The sequence below is a fragment of the Oncorhynchus tshawytscha genome, linkage group LG06, assembly GCF_018296145.1.
Source record: "Oncorhynchus tshawytscha isolate Ot180627B linkage group LG06, Otsh_v2.0, whole genome shotgun sequence".
NCBI lineage: Eukaryota > Metazoa > Chordata > Actinopteri > Salmoniformes > Salmonidae > Oncorhynchus > Oncorhynchus tshawytscha.
Window position 1 is genome coordinate 79,947,679 of NC_056434.1, and position 23,685 is coordinate 79,971,363.

The 23,685-nt window shown below is 41.8% G+C and overlaps 1 protein-coding gene across 2 annotated transcripts in view; it reads left to right on the plus strand.

Moving 5' to 3' along the window:
• Positions 1-23,371, plus strand: part of LOC112253569 (lysyl oxidase homolog 4-like) — a 40,347-nt gene extending 16,976 nt beyond the window's left edge. For both annotated transcript variants that reach the window (XM_042323670.1, XM_042323669.1), the window contains exons 5-15: positions 1,940-1,978; positions 4,718-4,931; positions 5,198-5,375; positions 8,624-8,778; positions 9,146-9,313; positions 10,509-10,671; positions 11,901-12,144; positions 14,798-14,913; positions 17,054-17,190; positions 22,366-22,477; positions 22,852-23,371. In XM_042323670.1, coding sequence (XP_042179604.1) covers positions 1,940-1,978; positions 4,718-4,931; positions 5,198-5,375; positions 8,624-8,778; positions 9,146-9,313; positions 10,509-10,671; positions 11,901-12,144; positions 14,798-14,913; positions 17,054-17,190; positions 22,366-22,477; positions 22,852-22,922 — 1,597 coding nt within the window. In that variant the 3' untranslated portion in view covers positions 22,923-23,371. The remainder of the gene's footprint in view (positions 1-1,939; positions 1,979-4,717; positions 4,932-5,197; positions 5,376-8,623; positions 8,779-9,145; positions 9,314-10,508; positions 10,672-11,900; positions 12,145-14,797; positions 14,914-17,053; positions 17,191-22,365; positions 22,478-22,851) is intronic.
• The last annotated feature ends 314 nt before the right edge of the window (positions 23,372-23,685 follow it).

Genomic DNA, 23,685 nt, shown 5'->3' on the forward strand with positions numbered 1-23,685 from the left:
TCCGCGAGGGCACGGACATCGACTCTAGGGGTCTAATAGTTTAACCATTGATGCTTTAAAGGGATAGTTCACCCAAATTACACGTTGTATCCTGTCAAGAAAGCTAGCTATCTTAAAAGAGCCGTTGTGCCAGGAACCGAAAGGTCGCTGGTTTGAATCCCTGAGCTGACAAGGTGAAAAATCTGTCAATGTGCCTTGAGCAAGGCACTTAACCCTTATTTCTTCTGTCTGTAAGTTGCTCTGGATAAGAGCGTCTGCAAAGGTTTTACCTGAGAAAGCACATGTTTTGCCTATGACTAAGGATAAAAAGAAATAACTTTCAAGGGATCACAGCTAACTGACTTCACTCCCTGAACTTGCTTCCCGACTCTCGTTACAGTGTTAATGTGCCGTTAAAAGGTAAACATTTTAAAAGTTAAACAACAAATATTTACTATTAGGCCTCAGTGATGAGAGATGATATTACAGTAAATGCATAATGATTCTGTATGTAATTCTATATTTAGGTCAACAACAAAAATAGTGCAAGGAGGTACCATACCAGAAAGAAGTGACATCTACTTTCCCACTGTAACAGGACTTAACTCTAGCTACTTTACAACACCAGGGCTGAAACAATGTCTCTCTTCATTCCAACATCCTCCTTTGTAGACTTTGTGACTAGCAAGGCAGGAATGTGTTAGTTTCATGTTGGAAATCCAAATATCCTGTGTTATGAATATCCGTAGATGTATTTGTTTCCCTAAGTGCAGCTGACTGAGTTGTGTGTGTGTGTGTGTGCGTTGGTGTGTGTGTGTGTGTGTGTAGTCTAGTCTGTCTCAGCTCCTGTTTGGCACTCTCGGCATCTAGGGGTGGGAACTGTGGGACGGCTATTTCGATGCAGATCAACCGTGTTTGTGTATGTGAGCGAGTGGGAGGGAGGGAGAGAGGGAGTTTCTCGGACAGACTGACCAGTTCTTACGGTTAAAGTGTGCCAACACTGTTTGTTTGTGTGTGTGTTTTGTTTCAACCTTTTCCCAGCAATGTCGTCCATAGTTGGTGTTGAAAGTCACATTTTTTTCAGCCTATGCATGGTTGGTTAGTATAATGAGTAGTTTCAAAAGGAGCGGCATTTAGTTTGAATCCCTTTCTCGCTTTCAAGAGTTATTTACAAATGTTGTTGTACTAGCAATGTTCTTGTAAAATGCCAAGTAAGCGTTTGTTATTGAAGTCATAGTCCCTCCCTGTTTTATTCCGTTTACTTCCATTTGGTGCATAATGAATACAACCCAGCTGTTTGAGCAGATCTACTGTATGTTGGAAACAGACATCATTGTTTTTCTCTTAAACCCAGGCTTAGCTGGGTGTACATAGACCTACTACACTCTGACCAGTCGTTCTAAACATACACACAGACCTAGGCTAGACATCTACACCCCAACATAAAGGAAAGAGAGACAGGAAGTGTTGGTCAGAGAGAAGAAGGGAAAATTTCACGATCCCACTTACACACACACACACACAACGATTTACTGTATCTCAACACAGATGGGCCTCTCTTTAGGCTGACAATATGTATCTATGTTAGTGTATATCTACTGGTTGGCATCCGTAAGGCCAGTATGGCAGGTACAGATGCTTCTAGGACATAACTGCTTCTGTCTGTGTCCATGTACACCAACAACACATGCCTACCGATGTGGCTGATAAACAGTGTGTGTGGGGGAATCATTCTGTGTGGCATGGACCATACAAACACCAGATATCTACAGTCAGTGTTTGGGTATCACTGTGTGTGGCATGAACCAAGCACATCAGACAGTTGTCGTCTACAAAAGCTAACTCAGTGGGTAAGCTTTAGTCATCACACCTCACAGGACTAACAGGTGCTTCACGAAACCTCAACTAATAAACGGAAGAGATACTCACGTCCTTTTCTTTTCTTCCTGTTTCTTCACAGGAAAATCTGGGACACCAAGCTTGCTGATCCATCCACAAAGTAAGACCAACTCAGATGTTGGAACATCTCAACTAACTACAAATTCTTTGTTCTCCAGATGTTGATACTGTTTGTGTATGTGATTTTAGCACACATGACTGTAAGTCATTTTGGATAAAAGTGTCTGCTAAATAGCATCTACTATACAGTATATCTACTATAGTAATGCATTATAAAGTATTCATACGAAGTGTTCCTGGATAGGGCTTCTCTTGTTCCTCTTCTTCATGGAACGGAGATGACATAAAGGACCAGACATTAGCTATGCACACATTAAAGTCTTGTTCCTCTTCTTCATGGAACGGAGATGACATAAAGGACCAGACATTAAAGTTAGGTGGGACGTGCAAAGCAAAAGTTCAGACTTTAAATCTTTGTCGTACTTCTTATTCTTCTGCACCCTACTTCTCCTATACTGTTTAAGCTAGAAACGCCGTCCGAACTTTAAAATGCAGACTGGTCTGGAATAGTGTACTTGCATGCAACTTTGTTATATTATTTATACTTTTTAAACTATGATTTTGTTGGTCTTTCTTTTTTTCCCATCTTCATTCACTTTAATGTGACGTTTTCAACATTCTAAAACTCCCCGTTGTGACATCATCACTTCCAACTTCTATTCACTGTAAAGGCAACATTGCAACTTTTGACACAAATCAGTTGTTTGACCACTTTGCCAAACACTTAGACATCTTCCTCTCCCACTCTACCATTCAAATCTGTATTAATAACAGAATGATCTGATCAAAAGTTACAGCTATTTAAGTGACCGCATAAACAACATTTTCTTTAATTAACAACTGACATTTTGACCACTTTCCCGAAGAAGTTTGACAAAAAGTTAGATGGTGTGACATCTTTGTCTACTTCTCTGCTATTCAAATCTGGAAATAAGAACAGAAATATCTACTACCAATCAAGACTTACACTACAGATCTAATGATACAGCTGTTTTAGTAACTGCATTAACATATTTTTCAAACAACTGCAGTTTTGAGCACTTTCCCAAAAACAGAGAGGTTATGACTGTTGTTCTCTCTCTGCTATTCAGATCTGGAATCAGAACAGAAACATCTTGTACAGCTGGTTTAGTAACCGCATCAGACCTATTCAGATCTGGAATCAGAACAGAAACATCTTGTACAGCTGGTTTAGTAACCGCATCAGACCTATTCAGATCTGGAATCAGAACAGAAACATCTTGTACAGCTGGTTTAGTAACCGCATCAGAACTATTCAGATCTGGAATCAGAACAGAAACATCTTGTACAGCTGGTTTAGTAACCGCAACAGAACTATTCAGATCTGGAATCAGAACAGAAACATCTTGTACAGCTGGTTTAGTAACCGCAACAGAACTATTCAGATCTGGAATCAGAACAGAAACATCTTGTACAGCTGGTTTAGTAACCGCAACAGAACTATTCAGATCTGGAATCAGAACAGAAACATCTTGTACAGCTGGTTTAGTAACCGCATCAGACCTATTCAGATCTGGAATCAGAACAGAAACATCTTGTACAGCTGGTTTAGTAACCGCATCAGAACTATTCAGATCTGGAATCAGAACAGAAACATCTTGTACAGCCGGTTTAGTAACCGCATCAGACCTATTCAGATCTGGAATCAGAACAGAAACATCTTGTACAGCTGGTTTAGTAACCGCAACAGAACTTTTCAGCTTCATTTTTTCAAACAACTGCCATTTTGACCACTTTCCCAGCACTTTAGACAAACATACATATAACATCTTGGTCTACTTCTGTGCTATTTAAATCTGCTTTATCCTATGATTACTACCAACCCCCCCCCCACACACACACAGACACACCCTCAACCGTCCTTTATCATACCAATCAGTCCAACTTAACCTCATTTTATCCCTTCATCCCTCCATCCATAAGGTCTTCCATCTCTCCGTCCATCTCTCCGTCCATCTCTCCGTCCATCTCTGTAACCTTACTTTATATTTATTTATCCTGTCATTAACTTTCTTTTAACAGCTTTATCCTATGATTAAGACATTTATGTTTGGTTAAAGTAAGGGATAAATGCTTGGGATAAAAATATATATATTTTTAATGTATTCTTTAACTTCAACAATGCCTCCTTATCTTATTATACTGTATTTTTACAGTTGTCATATACTGTGATATTCTAGTAGGAGTGTATAAAAGTCTGGTAGGCTAGTCTGAGTCTAGTTATTCTAGTAGGAGTGTATACAAGTCTGGTAGGCTAGTCTGAGTCTAGTTATTCTAGTAGGAGTGTATAAAAGTCTGGTAGGCTACTCTGAGTCTAGTTATTCTAGTAGGAGTGTATAAAAGTCTGGTAGGCTAGTCTGAGTCTAGTTATTCTAGTAGGAGTGTATACAAGTCTGGTAGGCTAGTCTGAGTCTAGTTATTCTAGTAGGAGTGTATAAAAGTCTGGTAGGCTACTCTGAGTCTAGTTATTTGTGATAAAATATATGATCTAACTGCCACACAATCCAAAGTAATAAGGTTGATATTGTAGTCTATCAAAGTAATCAGACCAATTATCTTACTGAATTAAATGTAGAGTATATTGAACTTCTTGGCTTAAGTAATACATTTTAAACATATTCCACTACCACAACAATACTTGTAAAGAATTAAAGCAAGTTCCATCAATGTTTCTTAATGGAAAATGACCATCTAGTATGTTATCATGTGTTATAAAGCATTCTAAAACACTTACAACCTCTTCTCTCCCCCTTCCTAGGCTGAGCCTCATGGCTAGTAAGAAAAGTTACTGGGTAGAGAAGGTTCACTGCCTGGGGTCAGAGACCAGCCTATCAGAGTGTCACACTAAGCTGTCCATCCCACTTAACCCCTCCCCCTGTAAGAGTGGGAGACACGCTGTGGCGAGGTGTGTACTGGGACCACAGTTTGCGCTCATGTCATCTGGAAGACCCCAAGCACCCCACCCAATTGTAGTAAGAGACAGACGCAGGCACACATGCACGCACACACACACTGACGCACACACACACATACACTGACACACACCACACTCCATGCCTTACTGTGCTAATAGCCAAGACCTTGCCACTGTCTTTCAATCTCCTTCTCTCTCTCTCTTTCTTTCTCTCCAATTCTCTCTCTTTCTCTCTCTCTCTCTTTCTCTCTCTCTCTCTCTATCTCTCTCTCTCTCTCTCACCATCTCTCTCTGTGCCTCTAAATCTCTTCTCTCCCACTCTAGCCGGTGCGTCTGAAGGCTGGCCCCAGGCTGGGCGAGGGCCGTGTGGAGGTGTTGAAAGAGGGGAAGTGGGGTACCATCGTAGACCACCTGTGGGACCTCAACTCAGCCAGCGTGGTGTGCAGGGAGCTGGGCTTCGGAACTGCCAAGGAGGCCCTCACTGGAGCTCACATGGGACAAGGTAGGCTAGGACTCTCTATCTGCTATTCTCTGTCTTTTTGTCTGACAGGGGTCAAGGGTTAGACTGTTATTATCTCTGGCAAAGGAAAAAGTTCACCCCAGTTTTGCCATGTGAACATCCTGCCCTGCCTGTTTCATTCAGGGTATTTTGCACCTGAGGGAACACACCCATGATAAAGCTGTATATGTCTCTATGTCTGTCCTGGCTTAGGTCATAGGAACAGTGTACCCTGAGTACCTTAGACTGTTTACGATTCCAATGTGAGTCAGAGGGACTTTTCCTGCCACGTTTAGGACTGATCTTAGGACTCCACGCCCGTCTGCTGCTGAATGGTCTGAGAATGGATTTGTATGTGAGCCTGATCTGTGGTTCACACATTGTTAGCGGGTTTCCTCTGCTAACAATGTCCTCCAGCCTGGTCACTGCAGCTGTAGTGTAAATCAAAGCACCATGTCTGCCACAAGTTGACTTGAGTTCTGCAGGCCATATTAACATACTGTACTATATGTGATGTTGGAAAAGGCCTATATTAAGAGTCCAGATTTTTTTATTTTTTTTTATTTAACTAGGTAAGTCAGTTAAGAACAAATTCTTATTTTCAGTGGGTTAACTGCCTGTTCAGGGGCAGAACGACAGATTTGTACCTTGTCAGCTCGGGGTTTTGAACTTGCAACCTTCCAGTTACTAGTCAACGCTCTAACCACTAAGCTACCCTGCTGCCCCAGATGACAGGGCAGAGACTCACAGACACAGATGGACGGCCGGACAGACAGAGGAAATGTACAGAGAATAAGTGTTTATATGTACTGTAGTTTGGTAAGCACAAAAGAGAGACATGTTCTGTTGAATAACTTGTGTTGTTTTCGCTCAATAGTCTCAATAAGTTTCGTAAATGCAGTCAGTGGTTTAAATATAGCATTGACAATAAATCATTCCAGATAAATAAGCAATGCAATATTTAACATTAGCACATGGCAATCAAACAGACAGATACAAATCTTTAAGACTCTTTAGGGAGCTGGAAATGGAATGATTCTGGTGACATAGTTAGTGAGAATAGCCCAAATAGCCCAAATAGTGGTTATGATGGAAACCCTAGGATTTTCCTCTCTCTGAAATTAAGCTGGGTTTGGGGAACATGAATTAAGCTGGGTTTGGGGAACATGAATTAAGCTGGGTTTGGGGAACATTAATGAAGTGTGGTTTAGGGAACATTAATGAAGTGTGGTTTAGGGAACATTAATGAAGTGTGGTTTAGGGAACATTAATGAAGTGTGGTTTAGGGAACATTAATTAATCTAAAGTCATTGAGATTTTACAAGTTATTATTACTTAATATATTTGTATTATTATATATTTTTTTCAAATTTGACCCCATTTTTGTGACATCCAATTGGTAGTTACGATCTTGTCTCATCACTGCAACTCCCCAACGGGCTCAGGAGAGACGATGGTCGAGACGTGTGTCCTCCGAAATATGACCCGCCAAGTCGCGCAGCTTAACAGGTGTAATTGATCATGATAAATGGATATCAAAACTGGCTCACAAACTGATGTCAATAATGAGACAAGCCATTCCCATCATCACCAAGGTCATATGCACCACTCTTAATGACAGAGGCTAATGCAGCATCCTGTGATGCCTACATCTCTACCTCTAGTTACTGTTAGAGGAATGAGCACTGTTCTCAACAATGACTGTTTACATCTCTACCTCTAGTTACTGTTAGAGGAATGAGCACTGTTCTCAACAATGACTGTTTACATCTCTACCTCTAGTTACTGTTAGAGGAATGAGCACTGTTCTCAACAATGACTGGTTACATCTCTACCTCTAGTTACTGTTAGAGGAATGAGCACTGTTCTCAACAATGACTGCTAAGGTGGATTAAAATGACAAATGGTCAATTACATTAAACAATGGTAAACATTAAGACACAGCCACCGAACATTACTAATCAGTACTACTTACTACTTACACTTGAAAATAATTAGTAGACGGGACCCCACATTTTTATGTTCACTACAATAAATATTTATGTTCAAGTATCTTCAATCGTTACAGTTCAGAATACATAATGCAATTTAGTGACAAAGTTTATAAAACATAAAACAGTATTTACAACTTTGAAAAATAACCTTATGGGAGGTGATGTCTGTTTATTACTTTAAGTATTGACACTGATATACTTTGAGTTAGGACACTCCAATGGTTCTAGGCACCTGGTTTCCACCCCCAAAAATGTTAGCAGAACGAATTACTTTTTACAGTGTGTGAGGTCACGCACACGAAGAGCTCTGATTGGATACGAGATATGATAGGGTTAGGGCAGAGTAGCCTAGTGGTTAGAGTGTTGGACTAGTAACTGAAAGGTTGCAAGTTCATATCCCCGAGCTGACAAGGTACAAATCTGTTGTTCTGCCCCTGAACAGGCAGTTAACCCACTGTTTCTAGGCCGTCATTGAAAATAACTATTTGTTCTTAACTGACTTGCCTAGTTAAATAAAGGTAAAATAAATCAAATTTAAAAAATTTAAAAAATCTGCTGTACCTCACTGGGAAAGAAGACCAATCTAAAGTTTACACAAAAACATTTCTCCTTTGAAAATGAGACCTTGAAAGGAGAGAATGTAAAGTATGGACACACAAATGTGATACAGCAAAAACTGGACAAAGTAGGAGAAAATTGAATGGGAAATTATTGGGAGTGAATTTGCCTTTTGCTGACTGTTTACAGCACTTTGATCATTGGTAGTGACATCAATGAAACTGAAACCAACGTCTAAACACATCAGCTGCCATTTGAACTCTCGTCATCGCCATCATCATCATCATCGTCAGCTTCTATGTTCAAATCTGACCAATACTATATTATCATTTCTACTACTATATGTAATTTACTCTGAGGTGGTATACGTACACAGTTGTGTGTGTGTGTGTGTGTGTGTGTGTCCCTCGTGGTGTGCTGTGTTGGACCTGGTAAGTTAAACTGTGGTTGTTCTGATCTACCTACTCACATATTTTATGTGGTATTCTACTCACCGATAGAGAGGTTTGGGTCAGGAAGTGGGTTTTGTTTAGCCTATTTAGTGTGGGTGGATGTGTACCCAGTCCTTGTGACCAATATGGATGGAAGCCGACATTCTATCATTATAGATAACCAACATAGGAGACCAATATAGGCCTGCAATCACCAACTCTCTCGCTCTCGCTCTCTTTCTCTTTCTCTTTTGCTCTCTCTCTCTAGGTACTGGTCCTATCCATATTAACAGTGTCCAGTGTTTGGGGACAGAGAAGTCTATCCTAGAATGTAACTTCCAGGATGCCCCTCTATGGACGTTCAAACACACCCAGGACGCCTCAGTACGCTGCAACGTCCCCAAGCTTGGCCTGGACAGCATGGTGAGAACATACACACATTATTATATACACATTAGACACATAACTCTAAACATACACACATTCCATTATTATATACACATTAGACACATAACTCTAAACATTTGACTTGCCAAACTTACAGGTTTAGAAAATACATAATTGAAATTGAAATGTATTTTTCTCCTCTTCCTCTTCTTCCTCCTTCCTCTCCTCTTCCTCCTCCTTCCTCTCCTCTTCCTCCTCCTACCTCTCCTCTTCCTCCTCCTCCTACCTTTCTACCCTCCTTCCTCTGCTAACACCTCCTCTTCCTAACCTCCTTCCTCTCCTCTTCCTTCTCCTACCTCTCCTCTTCCTCCTCCTCCTAACCTCCTTCCTCCTCTTACCCCAGGTGCGGTTGGCGGGAGGCAGGGAGCCAGGTGAGGGCCGTGTGGAGGTACTGATGGATGTAGGGGGTCGTAAGAGATGGGGGTCAGTCTGCAGTGAGAACTGGGGGATCAACGAAGCCATGGTGGTCTGTCGACAGCTGGGTCTGGGGTTCGCATCCCGAGCACACCAGGTACGGAAACACACCTATGAAACCTTATTCTCTGTATAGAAACACACCTATGAAACACACCTATGAAACCTTATTCTCTGTATAGAAACACACCTGTTAAACACACCTATGAAACCTTATTCTCTGTATAGAAACACACCTGTTAAACACACCTATGAAACCCTATTCTCTGTATAGAATCACACCAAATATGAAACCTATTCTCTGTATAGAATCACACCTATGAAACCCTATTCTCTATATAGAATCACACCTATGAAACCCTATTCTCTGTATAGAATCACACCTATGAAACCCTATTCTCTATATAGAATCACACCTATGAAACCCTATTCTCTGTATAGAAACACACCTATGAAACCCTATTCTCTATATATATATAGAAACACACCTATGAAACCCTATTCTCTATATAGAAACACACCTATGAAACCCTATTCTCTATATAGAAACACACCTATGAAACCCTATTCTCTATATAGAAACACACCTATGAAACCCTATTCTCTGTATAGAAACACACCTATGAAACCCTATTCTCTTTATAGTGTACTACTTTTGGCCAGAGCGCTTTGTGGGAATATGGTGCCATTTCAGATTTGTCCCTAAACTCCCTGACTTCCACAATTCACCAATCAACTCACTGAGTCTCCCTGAGTCCTCAAACATGAACAGATGAAATACTTAGTAACACTTTACACGAGACACAATTAAGCAATAAGGCTCTAGAGGAAGTGAGATGTTTTCCATTATAAACTGGGTGGTTTGAGCCCTGAATTCTGATTGGCTGAAAGCCATGGTATATCAGACCGTATACCACGGGTATGACAAAACATTTAGTTTTACTGCTCTAATTACGTTGGTAACCAGTTTATAGTAGCACTAAGGCTCCTTGGGGGTTTGTGATATATGGCCAATATACCACGGCTAAGGGCTGTCCGGGCATTTCACATTGCCTAGTTCCTAAGAACAGCCCTTAGCCATGGTATATTGGCCATATACCACACCTCCTCGGGCCTTATGGCTTCAATATACCACAGCTAAGGGCTGTTATTACGCATGATGCCAAAGTGTAGTGCCTGAATACAGCTCTTATCCCTGGTATATTGGCCATATACCACAAACCACCGAGGTGCTTCATGTACAGCAGTCACACATTCTCTCACACTCTCTCTCTCTCTCTCTCTCTCTCTAGGAGACATGGTATTGGGCTGGGGATCCTAACGCAGCAGAGTTGGTGTTGAGTGGAACCCACTGTGTCGGAAATGAGCTGTCAATCCAACAGTGTCGCCGTAACAACCACATCCACTGTCCCCGGGGTGGCGGGGCTAAGGCTGCAGGGGTCACCTGTTCAGAGAGTGAGTCATCACAGCACACCTGTTCCACCTGGCTAGATCTCCACACCTGTTCCACCTGGCTAGATCTCCACACCTGTTACACTTGGCTAGATCTCCAAACCTGTTCCACCTGGCTAGATCTCCACACCTGTTCCACCTGGCTAGATCTCCACACCTGTTCCACCTGGCTAGATCTCCACACCTGTTCCACCTGGCTAGATCTCCACACCTGTTCCACCTGGCTAGATCTCCACACCTGTTCCACCTGGCTAGATCTCTACACCTGTTCCACCTAGCTAGATCTTTACACCTGTTCCACCTGGGATCTCTACACCTGTTCCATCTCTACACCTGTTCCACCTGGCTAGATCTCTACACCTGTTCCACCTGGCTAGATCTCTACACCTGTTCCACCTGGCTAGATCTCTACACCTGTTCCACCTGGCTAGATCTCTACACCTGTTCCACCTGGCTAGATCTCTACACCTGTTCCACCTGACTAGTTCTCCACAACTGTTCCATCTGACTAGATCTCTACACCTGTTCCATCTGACTAGATCTCTACACCTGTTCCATCTGACTAGATCTCTACACCTGTTCCATCTGACTAGATCTCTACACCTGTTCCACCTGGCTAGTTCTCCACAACTGTTCCATCTGACTAGATCTCTATACCTGTTCCACCTGGCTAGTTCTCCACAACTGTTCCATCTGACTAGATCTCTACACCTGTTCCATCTGACTAGATCTCTACACCTGTTCCATCTGACTAGATCTCCACACCTGTTCCACCTGGCTAGATCTCCACACTTGTTCCACCTTGCTAGTTCTCCACAACTGTTCCATCTGACTAGATCTCTACACCTGTGTAATCTGCAGAGATCCTTCCTAGGCTTCTGTTCAAAATCACGAAATGGGAGAAAACAGTTTGTAACTGAAGTACCTGAAAACGTTTCTCCTTTTTTGCTTCCTGAACGTGAACTCTGATTGATCTGACTGTTCAATCAATGAATCAAATGTATTTTATAAAGCTCTTTTAACATCATTAGTTGTCACAAAGTGCTTTACAGATAGGAAGCCTAACACCCCAGCCAGAACCACCTGCATTGCAACTGGTGAACCTCTAACCTACCCCTCCCGTCTCCGTAGTGGCCCTTGCCCCAATGTTTCATGTAATACCTGGTTAACCTGTCACTCCGATACATGTTTAGGTTAACCCTAACCTCTCACCCCTCTTCCCTGCCCTTTAGCTGCCCCTGACCTGGTACTAGATGCCCAACTGGTTCAGGAGACAGCCTACCTGGAGGACCGACCACTACACCTGCTGACCTGTGCCAACGAGGAGAACTGTCTGTCGTCTTCCGCTGCCAGAATGAACTGGCCCTATGGACACCGCCGCCTGCTACGATTCTCCTCCAGGATCATGAACATGGGACGGGCCGACTTCAGACCTAGGGCTACCAGGGAGTCTTGGACCTGGCATGCGTGTCACAGGTAAGGGGTGTTGTAGTAAGGGGTGTTGTAGTTGTAGTCTTTGGCATTATGAACATGAAAACTCTGACTTCAGACCTAGGGTTACCAGGGAGTCTTTGACATGGCACGCATGTCACAGGTTCTGCGTGGGAGTCAGGGGCTTTGTAGTTCTAGAAGGCCATGTATTTGTTGTTCTGTTTCACTGCATGAAGGAATTGTTGTAGTTTTACAATGCATTGCCATATACTTAGTTTGTAGTAGTTGAAATTCTCTGTTGCCATACTTGTCATAAGCTGCAGTACCATATCACTATACTCTATGGAGGGGATGTGGGCAGTGGTATGAAGTACTTAAGTAAAAATACTTTCAAGTACTACTTTTTGGGGGTATCTGTACTTTAATATTTATATTTTTTACAACTTTTACTTTTCACTACATTCCTAAATATGATAATGTATTTTTTTACTCCATACATTTTCCCTGACTCTCAAAAGTACTCATTACATTTTGAATGCTTAGCAGGACAGGAAAATGGTCCAATTTACACACTTATCAAGAGAACATCCCTGGTCATCAGTACTGCCTCTGATCTGGCGGACTCACTAAACACAAATGCTTTGTTTGTTTGACACTTAAGTATATTTTAGCAATTACATTTACTTTTGATAGTTAAATATATTTAAAACCAAATACTCTTTGACTTTTACTCAAGTAGTATTTTACTGGGTACTTTCACTTTTATTTGAGTAATTTTCTGTTAAGGTATCTTTACTTTTACTCAAGTATGACAATTGGGTGCTTTTTCCACCACTGCTTGTGGGTGTAGGAGTTAAGGTACTTTCACATATCCCCTGTATGACCTGGTTCCTGGAGCGTTAGGTACCCTGATCCGTGCTCTAAAGCAAACTAACGCTGACTGAAACGAATCCTGGACCTGGTGAGTGGGGGTCCAAGATTCAGGACCAGAAGTGCGAGTCGTGTTGAACTTGTTGTCCGTTGCAAACAAGCTAGCTTGCTAGCATCATGTAGAATGTACATTTTGCTAATCACATCCTGAAACAGTTATTTTCAGGTCTTGTGAAAACAAAACCTATTCTGTAGAATTCTCAAAAACACTGTAAGAAACCGAATCAGGGAACTGAATTCCATATGTAAAAACGCCCTTAGTAACAGTCCCTTAGTAAGAGTCCATTAGTAACAGTCCCTTAGTTACAGTCAAAGGGAGGCTGCTGGAGTCCTCGGTCATTATAAGTGGTTGGTAGTGGAAGTTGTGGTTTTGGATGACCATGTTACAGGTAAATGGTTACATTACCTCAAGGAGTTATGGAAACCAATACCACAGACTTCCATTTTACAGCTGTAATGGCCCTTGTGGTACATAATTGTTCTGTGTGGAATGAGTAAGGTCTTATTGACTTGAACTGCATTGAATTGATTTAGTTACAGGTTAGAAAGCATGTAAAAGTATGATCTAATTGTCATTAAGTACAATAAATGCTGTTTGGAAGAAACTTACTTACAGAAACTAATGGTCCAGATCAGGGCCCCCTGGAGATCAGGCCCCCCTGGAGATCAGGGCCCCCTGGAGATCAGGGCTCCCTGGAGGTCAGGGCCCACCTGGAGATCAGGGCCCCCTGTAGGTCAGGGCCCCTGTAGGTCAGGCCCCTGTATGTCAGGGCCCCTGGGCATGTGCCCTGTGTGTCTTGTGGGTATCCGGCCATGATCACTACACCTTTAGATAGAAAGCTGGCTAGACTAACTTACCAATTTAAACGTTTTTAACTGACTTTGCTAACAGTAGGTAACAGTGAGCACTGTTACCTTCACGTAGGTTTCGGTTTTGCAAGGGTGTTGTGGACGGGCATAGTGGAACGGATGGCGGATGTGTGTAAACATCTCTCTCTGATTCCAAAGGTTACAAGTTCAATTCCAGCGATAGAAAGTTGTTTTTGAGATTGTTGTCTATCCCAAACCTTAACCCTTGTCTAACCTTAACATTTCAGAGTTAATGCCTAACCTTAACATTTCAGAGTTAATGCCTAACCTTAACATTTCAGAGTTAATGCCTAACCTTAACATTTCAGAGTTAATGCCTAAACTTAACATTTCAGAGTTAATGCCTAACCTTAACATTTCAGAGTTAATGCCTAACCTTAACATTTCAGAGTTAATGCCTAACCTTAACATTTCAGAGTTAATGCCTAAACTTAACATTTCAGAGTTAAGGTCTAACCTTAACATTTCAGAGTTAATGCCTAACCTTAACATTTCAGAGTTAATGCCTAACCTTAACATTTCAGAGTTAATGCCTAACCTTAACATTTCAGAGTTAATGCCTAAACTTAACATTTCAGAGTTAAGGTCTAACCTTAACATTTCAGAGTTAATGCCTAACCTTAACATTTCAGAGTTAATGCCTAACCTTAACATTTCAGAATTAATGCCTAACCTTAACATTTCAGAGTTAATGCCTAAACTTAACCTTAAATACTTTGAGAAACATGGATCAACGTCTAGTTCTAATGTGAGACTGGGAGAGCCAGTTGCACGCACACACACACACACACACACACACACACACACACACACACACACACACACACACACACACACACACACACACACACACACACACACACACACCCTAACCAGCCCTTTTATTCTACGTTACCAGGCACTACCACAGCATTGAGGTGTTCACCCACTATGACCTGCTGACTCTGAATGGGACCAGGATAGCAGAGGGACACAAGGCCAGCTTCTGTCTGGAGGATACATACTGCCCTGAAGGTAATAACACCTGTTATTAACATTCATACATACTGCCCTGAAGGTAATAACACCTGTTCTTAACATTCATACATACTGCCCTGAAGGTAATAACACCTGTTATTAACATTCATACATACTGCCCTGAAGGTAATAACACCTGTTATTAACATGGATAACACCTAACGTCACATGTTATTAACATTCTTACATACTGCCCTGAAGGTAATAACACATGTTATTAACATTCATATATACTGCCCTGAAGGTAATAACACATGTTATTAACATTCATATATACTGCCCTGAAGGTAATAACACATGTTATTAACATTCATATATACTGCCCTGAAGGTAATAACACCTGTTATTAACATTCATATATACTGCCCTGAAGGTAATAACACATGTTATTAACATTCATATATACTGCCCTGAAGGTAATAACACCTGTTATTAACATTCATATATACTGCCCTGAAGGTAATAACACATGTTATTAACATTCATACATACTGCCCTGAAGGTAATAACACCTGTTCTTAACATTCATACATACTGCCCTGAAGGTAATAACACCTGTTCTTAACATTCATACATACTGCCCTGAAGGTAATAACACATGTTATTAACATTCATACATACTGCCCTGAAGGTAATAACACATGTTATTAACATTCATATATACTGCCCTGAAGGTAATAACACCTGTTCTTAACATTCATACATACTGCCCTGAAGGTAATAACACCTGTTATTAACATTCATACATACTGCCCTGAAGGTAATAACACATGTTATTAACATTCATATATACTGCCCTGAAGGTAATAACACATGTTATTAACATTCATACATACTGCCCTGAAGGTAATAACACCTGTTCTTAACATTCATCATATACTGCCCTGAAGGTAATAACATATATGTTATTAACATTCATTATATACTGCCCTGAAGGTAATAACACATGTTATTAACATTCATATATACTGCCCTGAAGGTAATAACACATGTTATTAACATTCATATATACTGCCCTGAAGGTAATAACACCTGTTATTAACATGGATAACACATTCTAACTGAAGGTAATAACACATGTTATTAACATTCTTAACATTCATACTGCCCTGAAGGTAATAACACATGTTATTAACATTCATATATACTGCCCTGAAGGTAATAACACATGTTATTAACATTCATTAACATACTGCCCTGAAGGTAATAACACATGTTATTAACATTCACCTGTTATTAACATTCATATACTGCCCTGAAGGTAACATGTTATTAACATTCATATATACTGTTATTAACATTCATTCATATACTGCCCTGAAGGTAATAACACATGTTCATTAACATTCATATATACTGCCCTGAAGGTAATAACACCTGTTCTTAACATTCATACATACTGCCCTGAAGGTAATAACACCTGTTATTAACATTCATACATACTGCCCTGAAGGTAATAACATTCATATATACTGTTATTAACATTCATATATACTGCCCTGAAGGTAATAACACATGTTATTAACATTCATACATACTGCCCTGAAGGTAATACATTCATACATACTGCCCTATTAACATTCATTATATACTGCCCTGAAGGTAATAACACATGTTATTAACATTCATACATACTGCCCTGAAGGTAATAACACCTGTTATTAACATTCATATATACTGCCCTGAAGGTAATAACACATGTTATTAACATTCATACATACTGCCCTGAAGGTAATAACACCTGTTCTTAACATTCATACATACTGCCCTGAAGGTAATAACACCTGTTATTAACATTCATACATACTGCCCTGAAGGTAATAACACCTATTCTTAACATGCATAACACTTAACGTCACATGTTATTAACATTCATACATATCACCTTGAGGTTAATAACACCTGTTATTAACATGGATAGCACCTCATGCCACATGTTATTAACATTCATAATATGGCAATGTCACCTGCTATTAACATTTATATCAAGCATTTATTTCAAACAACTTGGCTTCATATGCTGTCCATGACCTAAACTATTCCTGGACCATGGTTATTTTTCTTTTTGAATAGCTGAAACTGGCTCCTAAAAGCATCAAGCTGAAGAGTAAAGTCACTGTTCTTGTCTGTGTGTCAGGTCTGCATAAGCGTTTCTCCTGCTACAACATGGGCGACCAGGGCATCTCAGTGGGCTGCTGGGATACGTACCGCCACGACATCGACTGTCAGTGGATTGACATCACCGATGTCAAGCCTGGAGACTACATATTCCAGGTACATATACACGCACAGACACACACACCTGCGCTTGGTTCAGCTTGGAGTTGACACTTTTTACATGATCCCATTGGTCCCTTTTTACCACGCAAAACAATTAAAGTATGTTGAAGTATTTAACATGTATGTGACCGAGGTCTGCAGACCACCCTCTGTGTTACCATGAGAGACAGCCATGTTGTACACACACACACACACACACATACATGGCTGTACAACATGGCTGTCTCTCATGGTAACACAGAGGGTGGTCTGCAGACCTCGGTCACATACATGTTAAAGACATCAACATACATTAATTGTTTTGCACACACACACACACACACACACACACACACACACACACACACACACACACACACTCTCCATCTCTGTCATTACCCTGTCTCATGTTAATCAGCTGTGTCCTTGTGGGCGCCACCTCAGGACACTCCAACTCCCATCAGCCACCACGTCTGTCTCACATTACTAATCCCAGCATGCCATCCCTGGGGGCAATTAAGCTTTCAATTATTTTTATACCTCTGAGTCATGGGAAAGCCATGGGTTACAGTGAAACTCGCTATCTGTTAATGAGAGGAGGGTTATGGTGAAACTACCACCCCCGTAATTACTAATAGTACTACCTAATCACTCTCTGTTAATAAGAGGAGGGTTATGGTGAAACCAGCCCCCCTGTAATTACTAATAGTACTACCTAATCACTCTTTGTTAATAAGAGGAGGGTTATGGTGAAACTAGTACCCCCGTAATTACTAATAGCACTACCTAATCACTCTCTGTTAATGAGAGGAGGGTTATGGTGAAACTAGTACCCCCGTAATTACTAATAGCACTACCTAATCACTCTCTGTTAATGAGAGGAGGGTTATGGTGAAACTAGTACCCCCGTAATTACTAATAGCACTACCTAATCACTCTCTGTTAATGAGAGGAGGGTTATGGTGAAACTCATTCCCTTAATGACTGTGCTACCTAGGCCATGGGAGTCAGTTGAGAGGTTACAGTGAAAAGTGTCTCAGCCTGTTTTATTTAGTCACCCTCCATGTCCCTATGATAGATGTACACATGCTCACGGGGACACACACACGCTTACGGGGACACACACACAAATGTGTGTATTTTAGGCATGTAGAGCAGGGCGTGATTACAAGTGGTGGCCATGCAACAGCTGTGAGGAGAAAAGGAGTTGAGGAAGAGAGGAGAGAAGAAAACAGGAGAAGAAGAGGAGGACAGGAGAAGAGGAGGACAGGAGAAGAGGAGGACAGGAGGACAGGAGGACAGGAGAAGAGGAGAACAGATGTGAGAAGAGGAGGACAGGAGAAGAGGAGGACAGGAGATGGGGAGGACAGGAGTGAGAAGAGGAGGACAGGTGAAGAGGACAGGAGTGAGAAGAGGAGGACAGGAGTGAGAAGAGGAGGACAGGAGAAGAGGAGGATAGGAGAAGAGGAGGACAGGAGTGAGAAGAGGAGGACAGGAGAAGAGGAGGATAGGAGAAGAGGAGGACAGGAGTGAGAAGAGGAGGACAGGAGGTGAGGAAGAGAAGGACAGGAGTGAGGAAGAGGAGGACAGGAGAAGAGGAGGACAGGAGTGAAAAGAGGAGGACAGGAGAAGAGGAGGACAAGAGTGAGAAGAGGAGGACAGGAGTGAGAAGAGGAGTACAGGAGTGAGAAGAGGAGTACAGGAGTAAGAAGAGGAGGACAGGAGTGAGAAGAGGAGGACAGGAGAAGAGGAGGACAGGAGTGAGAAGAGGAGGACAGGAGAAGAGGAGAACACGAGTGAGAAGAGAAAGACAGGAGTGAGAAGAGGAGAACCGGAGTGAGAAGAGAAGGACAGGAGAAGAAAAGGAGGACAGGAGTGAGAAAAGGAGTACAGGAGTGAGAAGAGGAGGACAGGAGAAGAGGAGGACAGGAGTGAGAAGAGGAGTACAGGAGTAAGAAGAGGAGGACAGGAGAAGAGGAGAACACGAGTGAGAAGAGAAAGACAGGAGTGAGAAGAGGAGAACCGGAGTGAGAAGAGAAGGACAGGAGAAGAAGAGGAGGACAGGAGTAAGAAGAGGAGGACAGGAGAAGAGGAGAACAGGAGTGAGAAGAGGAGGACAGGAGTAAGAAGAGGAGAACCGGAGTGAGAAGAGAAGGACAGGAGAAGAAGAGGAGGACAGGAGTAAGAAGAGGACAGCCAAATAACCCTTCCAGTTGTCCAAACTCCAGTTGTTCAAACTCGAGGGCCTATTCAGTGGGGTGCACCGTTCAGGGCTTTAATTCACACCGTGTCTCGGAGTAGGAGTGATGACCTAGGACCAGTTAAATAAAACGGGGTGCCCTGATCATAGATCGTCTTCTCTGAGACACTTAGTGAACGCAGGACCATAACATCACATATCTACATTTGAGAGACATGGACTAAACGTTCCCCAATTACCCAAATGAACCCTCTATCATTGGACCCTTCTTCTTACAGTCAAGCACCACATTTTCATTTCTCCCCATGAAACTCCGTTGCTGTCCTGACAGGCCTTTTACTCATGCCATTACACATTCTGATGGCCACAAGCCAACAGACTACAGACGACAAAGTCCAACGATGTAATTCCTACAGAGTTGCCATCATGGCTAGTTTTTGAGCAATCACAAAGTTTTAAATATGTTTGTTAGAGGTTAAAGTTTGTTTTCCTGTGTAGTTGGATGCAGCCTGTATTTAGAGTGGGTGTAGTACATTTACAGAGCAGCTATTAGGGATGATGGCTTCTCAGTATTATCACGGTGTGTGTGTGTGTGTGTGTGTGTGTGTGTGTGTGTGTGTGTGTGTGTGTGTGTGTGTGTGTGTGTGTGTGTGTGTGTGTGTGTGTGTGTGTGTGTGTGTGTGTGTGTGTGTGTGTGTGTGTGTGTGTGTGTGTGTGTGTGGTATGTGTGTGTGCGCGTTACAGAAGAGAATGGTTATGTCAGCAGCTGTGGATGTAGACTGGTGAATAACAGTCTATAAGAACATGGTAGAGCTCAGAATAGCACCTATTACAGACACTTATACAGTCACGGTTATGCTCTCTGTAACTACTGTACCTTCCTAACCACACACTAAATTACTCCCTTAATTCAGCTTTAGTCCTCAACATAAAGGTGTCCTTTAAACGAGCCAGGAGTAATGTTCGCCCTTATGGTAAACTGCATTGAGACTATTTTGTGATCGATTTATTTTTACAAGAGATTCAGACACTCAATGACAGGACAGAAACACAGAAGTGGGGAGCAAACAGGTTGAGGCTTCCTCTAAAATAGTTTTCTGTTATGACTCAAATGGTGTGAGATTCAGTTGGAATGGCAATCCTTTAGTCCTGTGACAAACCATACAATTACACAACTCTTCTTCTTAGGATGCACACTGTGTGGGTTGAGAATGTCTTTGTTACTCAATATTTATACTAAACTTACACAGCTTTCCATACAATAGTCATACAACTATTTACTGTATGAGTTTTCTTTAGGCTGCTATTACTGCTAATGTCTTCCAGTATGTATTTCATGTTTCTCACAATGGGACAAACAATGGTTTTGTTACAGTGTCTGAACAGTATACTGTACATCTGAACAGCTCTACCAACTGAATGTTATTAAATAGCAAATGTGGATCTCTCTCTCTCTCTCACTCTCTCTCTCCCTTTCTTCATTCCTTCCACCTACCCATCCATACTTCCACCTACCCATCCATCTTTCCTTCCTTCCTTCCTTCCTTCCTTCCTTCCTTCCTTCCTTCCTTCCTTCCTTCCTTCCTTCCTTCCACCCATCCATTCCTTCCTTCCTTCCTTCCTTCCTTCCATCCATCCATCCATCCTTCCATCCATCCATCTTTCCTTCCATCCATCCAAAAGCTTTTCCTGCTTTTTTATGGAATCGAATGAGAATCGCTATTAAAAACAATACCAACCATGACTGACTTTTAATGTCTCTCGCCCTTCTTTGGACTGTGCTAACAAACCTCCAAACGAGCTTCAATGCCATACAACACTCCTTCCGAGGCCTCCATCTGCTTTTACATGCAAGTAAAACTAAGTGCATGATCTTCAACAGATTGCTGCCCACATCTTCCCGCCCGACTAGCATCACTACTCTGGACGGTTCTGACTTAGAATATGTTGACAACTACAAATATCTGGGTGTCTGGTTAGACCGTAAACTCTCCTTCCAGACTTCCAGACTAAACATCTCCAATCCAAAATTAAATCTGGAATCGGCTTCCTATTTCGCAAACAAAGCCTCCTTTACTCATGCTGCCAAACATACCCTCGTAAAACTGACTATCCTGCCGATCCTTGACTTCGGCGATGTCATTTACAAAATAGTCTCCAGCCCTCTACTCAGCAAACTGGATGTAGTCTATCACAGTGCTATCCATTTTGTCACCAAAACCCCATACAATACCCCTACCCACCACTGCGACCTGTATGCTCTCGTTGGCTGGCCCTCAATACATATATTCTTTGCCAAACCCACTGGCTCCAGGTCATCTATAAGTCTATGCTAGGTAAAGCCCGCCTTATCTCAGCTTACTGGTCACCATTGCAACACCCACCCATAGCACGCGCTCCAGCAGGTATATTTCACTGGTCATCCCCAAAGCCAACACTTCCTTTGGCTGACTTTCCTTCCAGTTCTCTGCTGTCAATGATTGGAACGCATTGCAAAAATCACTGTAGCTGGTGTCTTATATCTCCCTCGCTAACTTTAAGCATCAGCGGTCAAACAGCTTACCGATCACTGTACCTGTACACAGCCAATCTGTAAATTGCACACCCAACTATCTCATCCCCATATTGTTACTTGTCCTCTTGCTCTTTTGCACCCCAGTATCTTTCCTTGCACATCATCATCTGCACATCTATCACTCCAGTGTTATTGCTAAATTGTAATTATTTTGCCTCTATGGCCTATTTATTGCCTTACCTCCCTACTCTTCTACATTTGCACACACTGTACATAGATTTTTCTATTGTGTTATTGACTGTACGTTTGTTTATGCGTAACTCTGTGTTGTTGTTTTTGTCGCACTGCTTTGCTTTATCTTGGTCAGGTCGCAGTTATAAATGAGAACTTGTTCTCAGCTGGCCTACCTGGTTAAATAAAGTTCAAAAAATTAAATATATATATTTTTAAAATCACTGTTTCTGTTATATTATAGGTGGAAGTCAACCCCTCGTTAGACATGGCTGAGTCAGACTTCCAGAACAACGTGATGAGATGTCGATGCAAATACGACGGACACAGAGCGTACATGTATGGATGTCACGCAGGTATGGGAAATGACATTTATCTGTCGTTAACACACATTCTCTCTCTCTCTCCCTCTCTCTCTCTCTCTCTCTCTCTCTCTCTCTCTCTCTCTCTCTCTCTCTCTCTCTCTCTCTCTCTCTCTCTGCTCTCTCTCTCTCTCTCTGCTTCTCTCTCTCTCTCTCTCTCTCTGCTTCTCTCTCTCTCTGCTCTCTCTCTCTCTCTCTCTCTCTCTGCTCTCTCTCTCTCTCTCTCTCTCTCTCTCTCTCTCTCTCTCTGCTTCTCTCTCTCTCTCTCTCTCTTTCTTTCTTACTCTCTCCTCTCTCTCTCTCTTTCTTTCTCTCTCCTCTCTCTTTCTTTCTCCTTATCTCTAACTGTATTTTGTTACTTTTACCAGGTGATGCGTACAGTGCAGAGATTGAGGACCTGTTTGATCACCAAAGGCAGATCTCCAATAACTTTGTCTAGGCCCATCCAGGGCCCAGCGTTGGCCCAGGCTGGTGCCCAGCAAAGAGGGCTCAGAGCTGGAGCCAAAACTGCTCAGGGTGCCCTGGGGTCTGGAGGTCTGGTGGGTCGTGGGATCCTGCCCCACAACACTAGGGGACTCACAAAATGGCACCTGTCCACTGCCCTTACCTGCTGTGGACTACACTACCCAGAATAAACCACAACTAGGAGACCATTACCCTGACTATAGCTTTCGACCCCAACAGCCAATAGAAACTGAGAGCAGGACAGATGTCACCAGGGAAACCAAATGATTTCAGTTAACAATGGAGGGTTACAATGATATGGATTCAATCAAGGTTTAGGTATTTTGTTAGTTTATGAATGTGGACTACTAGTAACTTAGCTACTCAAAATTTCTGTGAATTAATTCATTTCAATTAAAGTTGAAATTATAATTGTACATCTAACATACCAACCTGATCAAAGAGCATTTCGTATGATTATGTATGTAAATCCCTGATACTCCTTTTCGTATGATATGTTACATTTCGTATGGTATGTATCAATTTGTGGATGTCCATCACCCATTTCATATACTTTGTTCATATTATATGTTAGGAATTTTCTAAATTCAAAACAGGTTACGAATTTACAAAACACATGATATTTTATGAATTCTAGTAAAGTGGCTAGCTGGCTAATGTTAGCTAGGCTAGGGGTTAGGGTTATGTTTAGGAGTTAGGTTAAAGGTTTAAGGTTAGGGTTAGGGGAAGGGTTATCT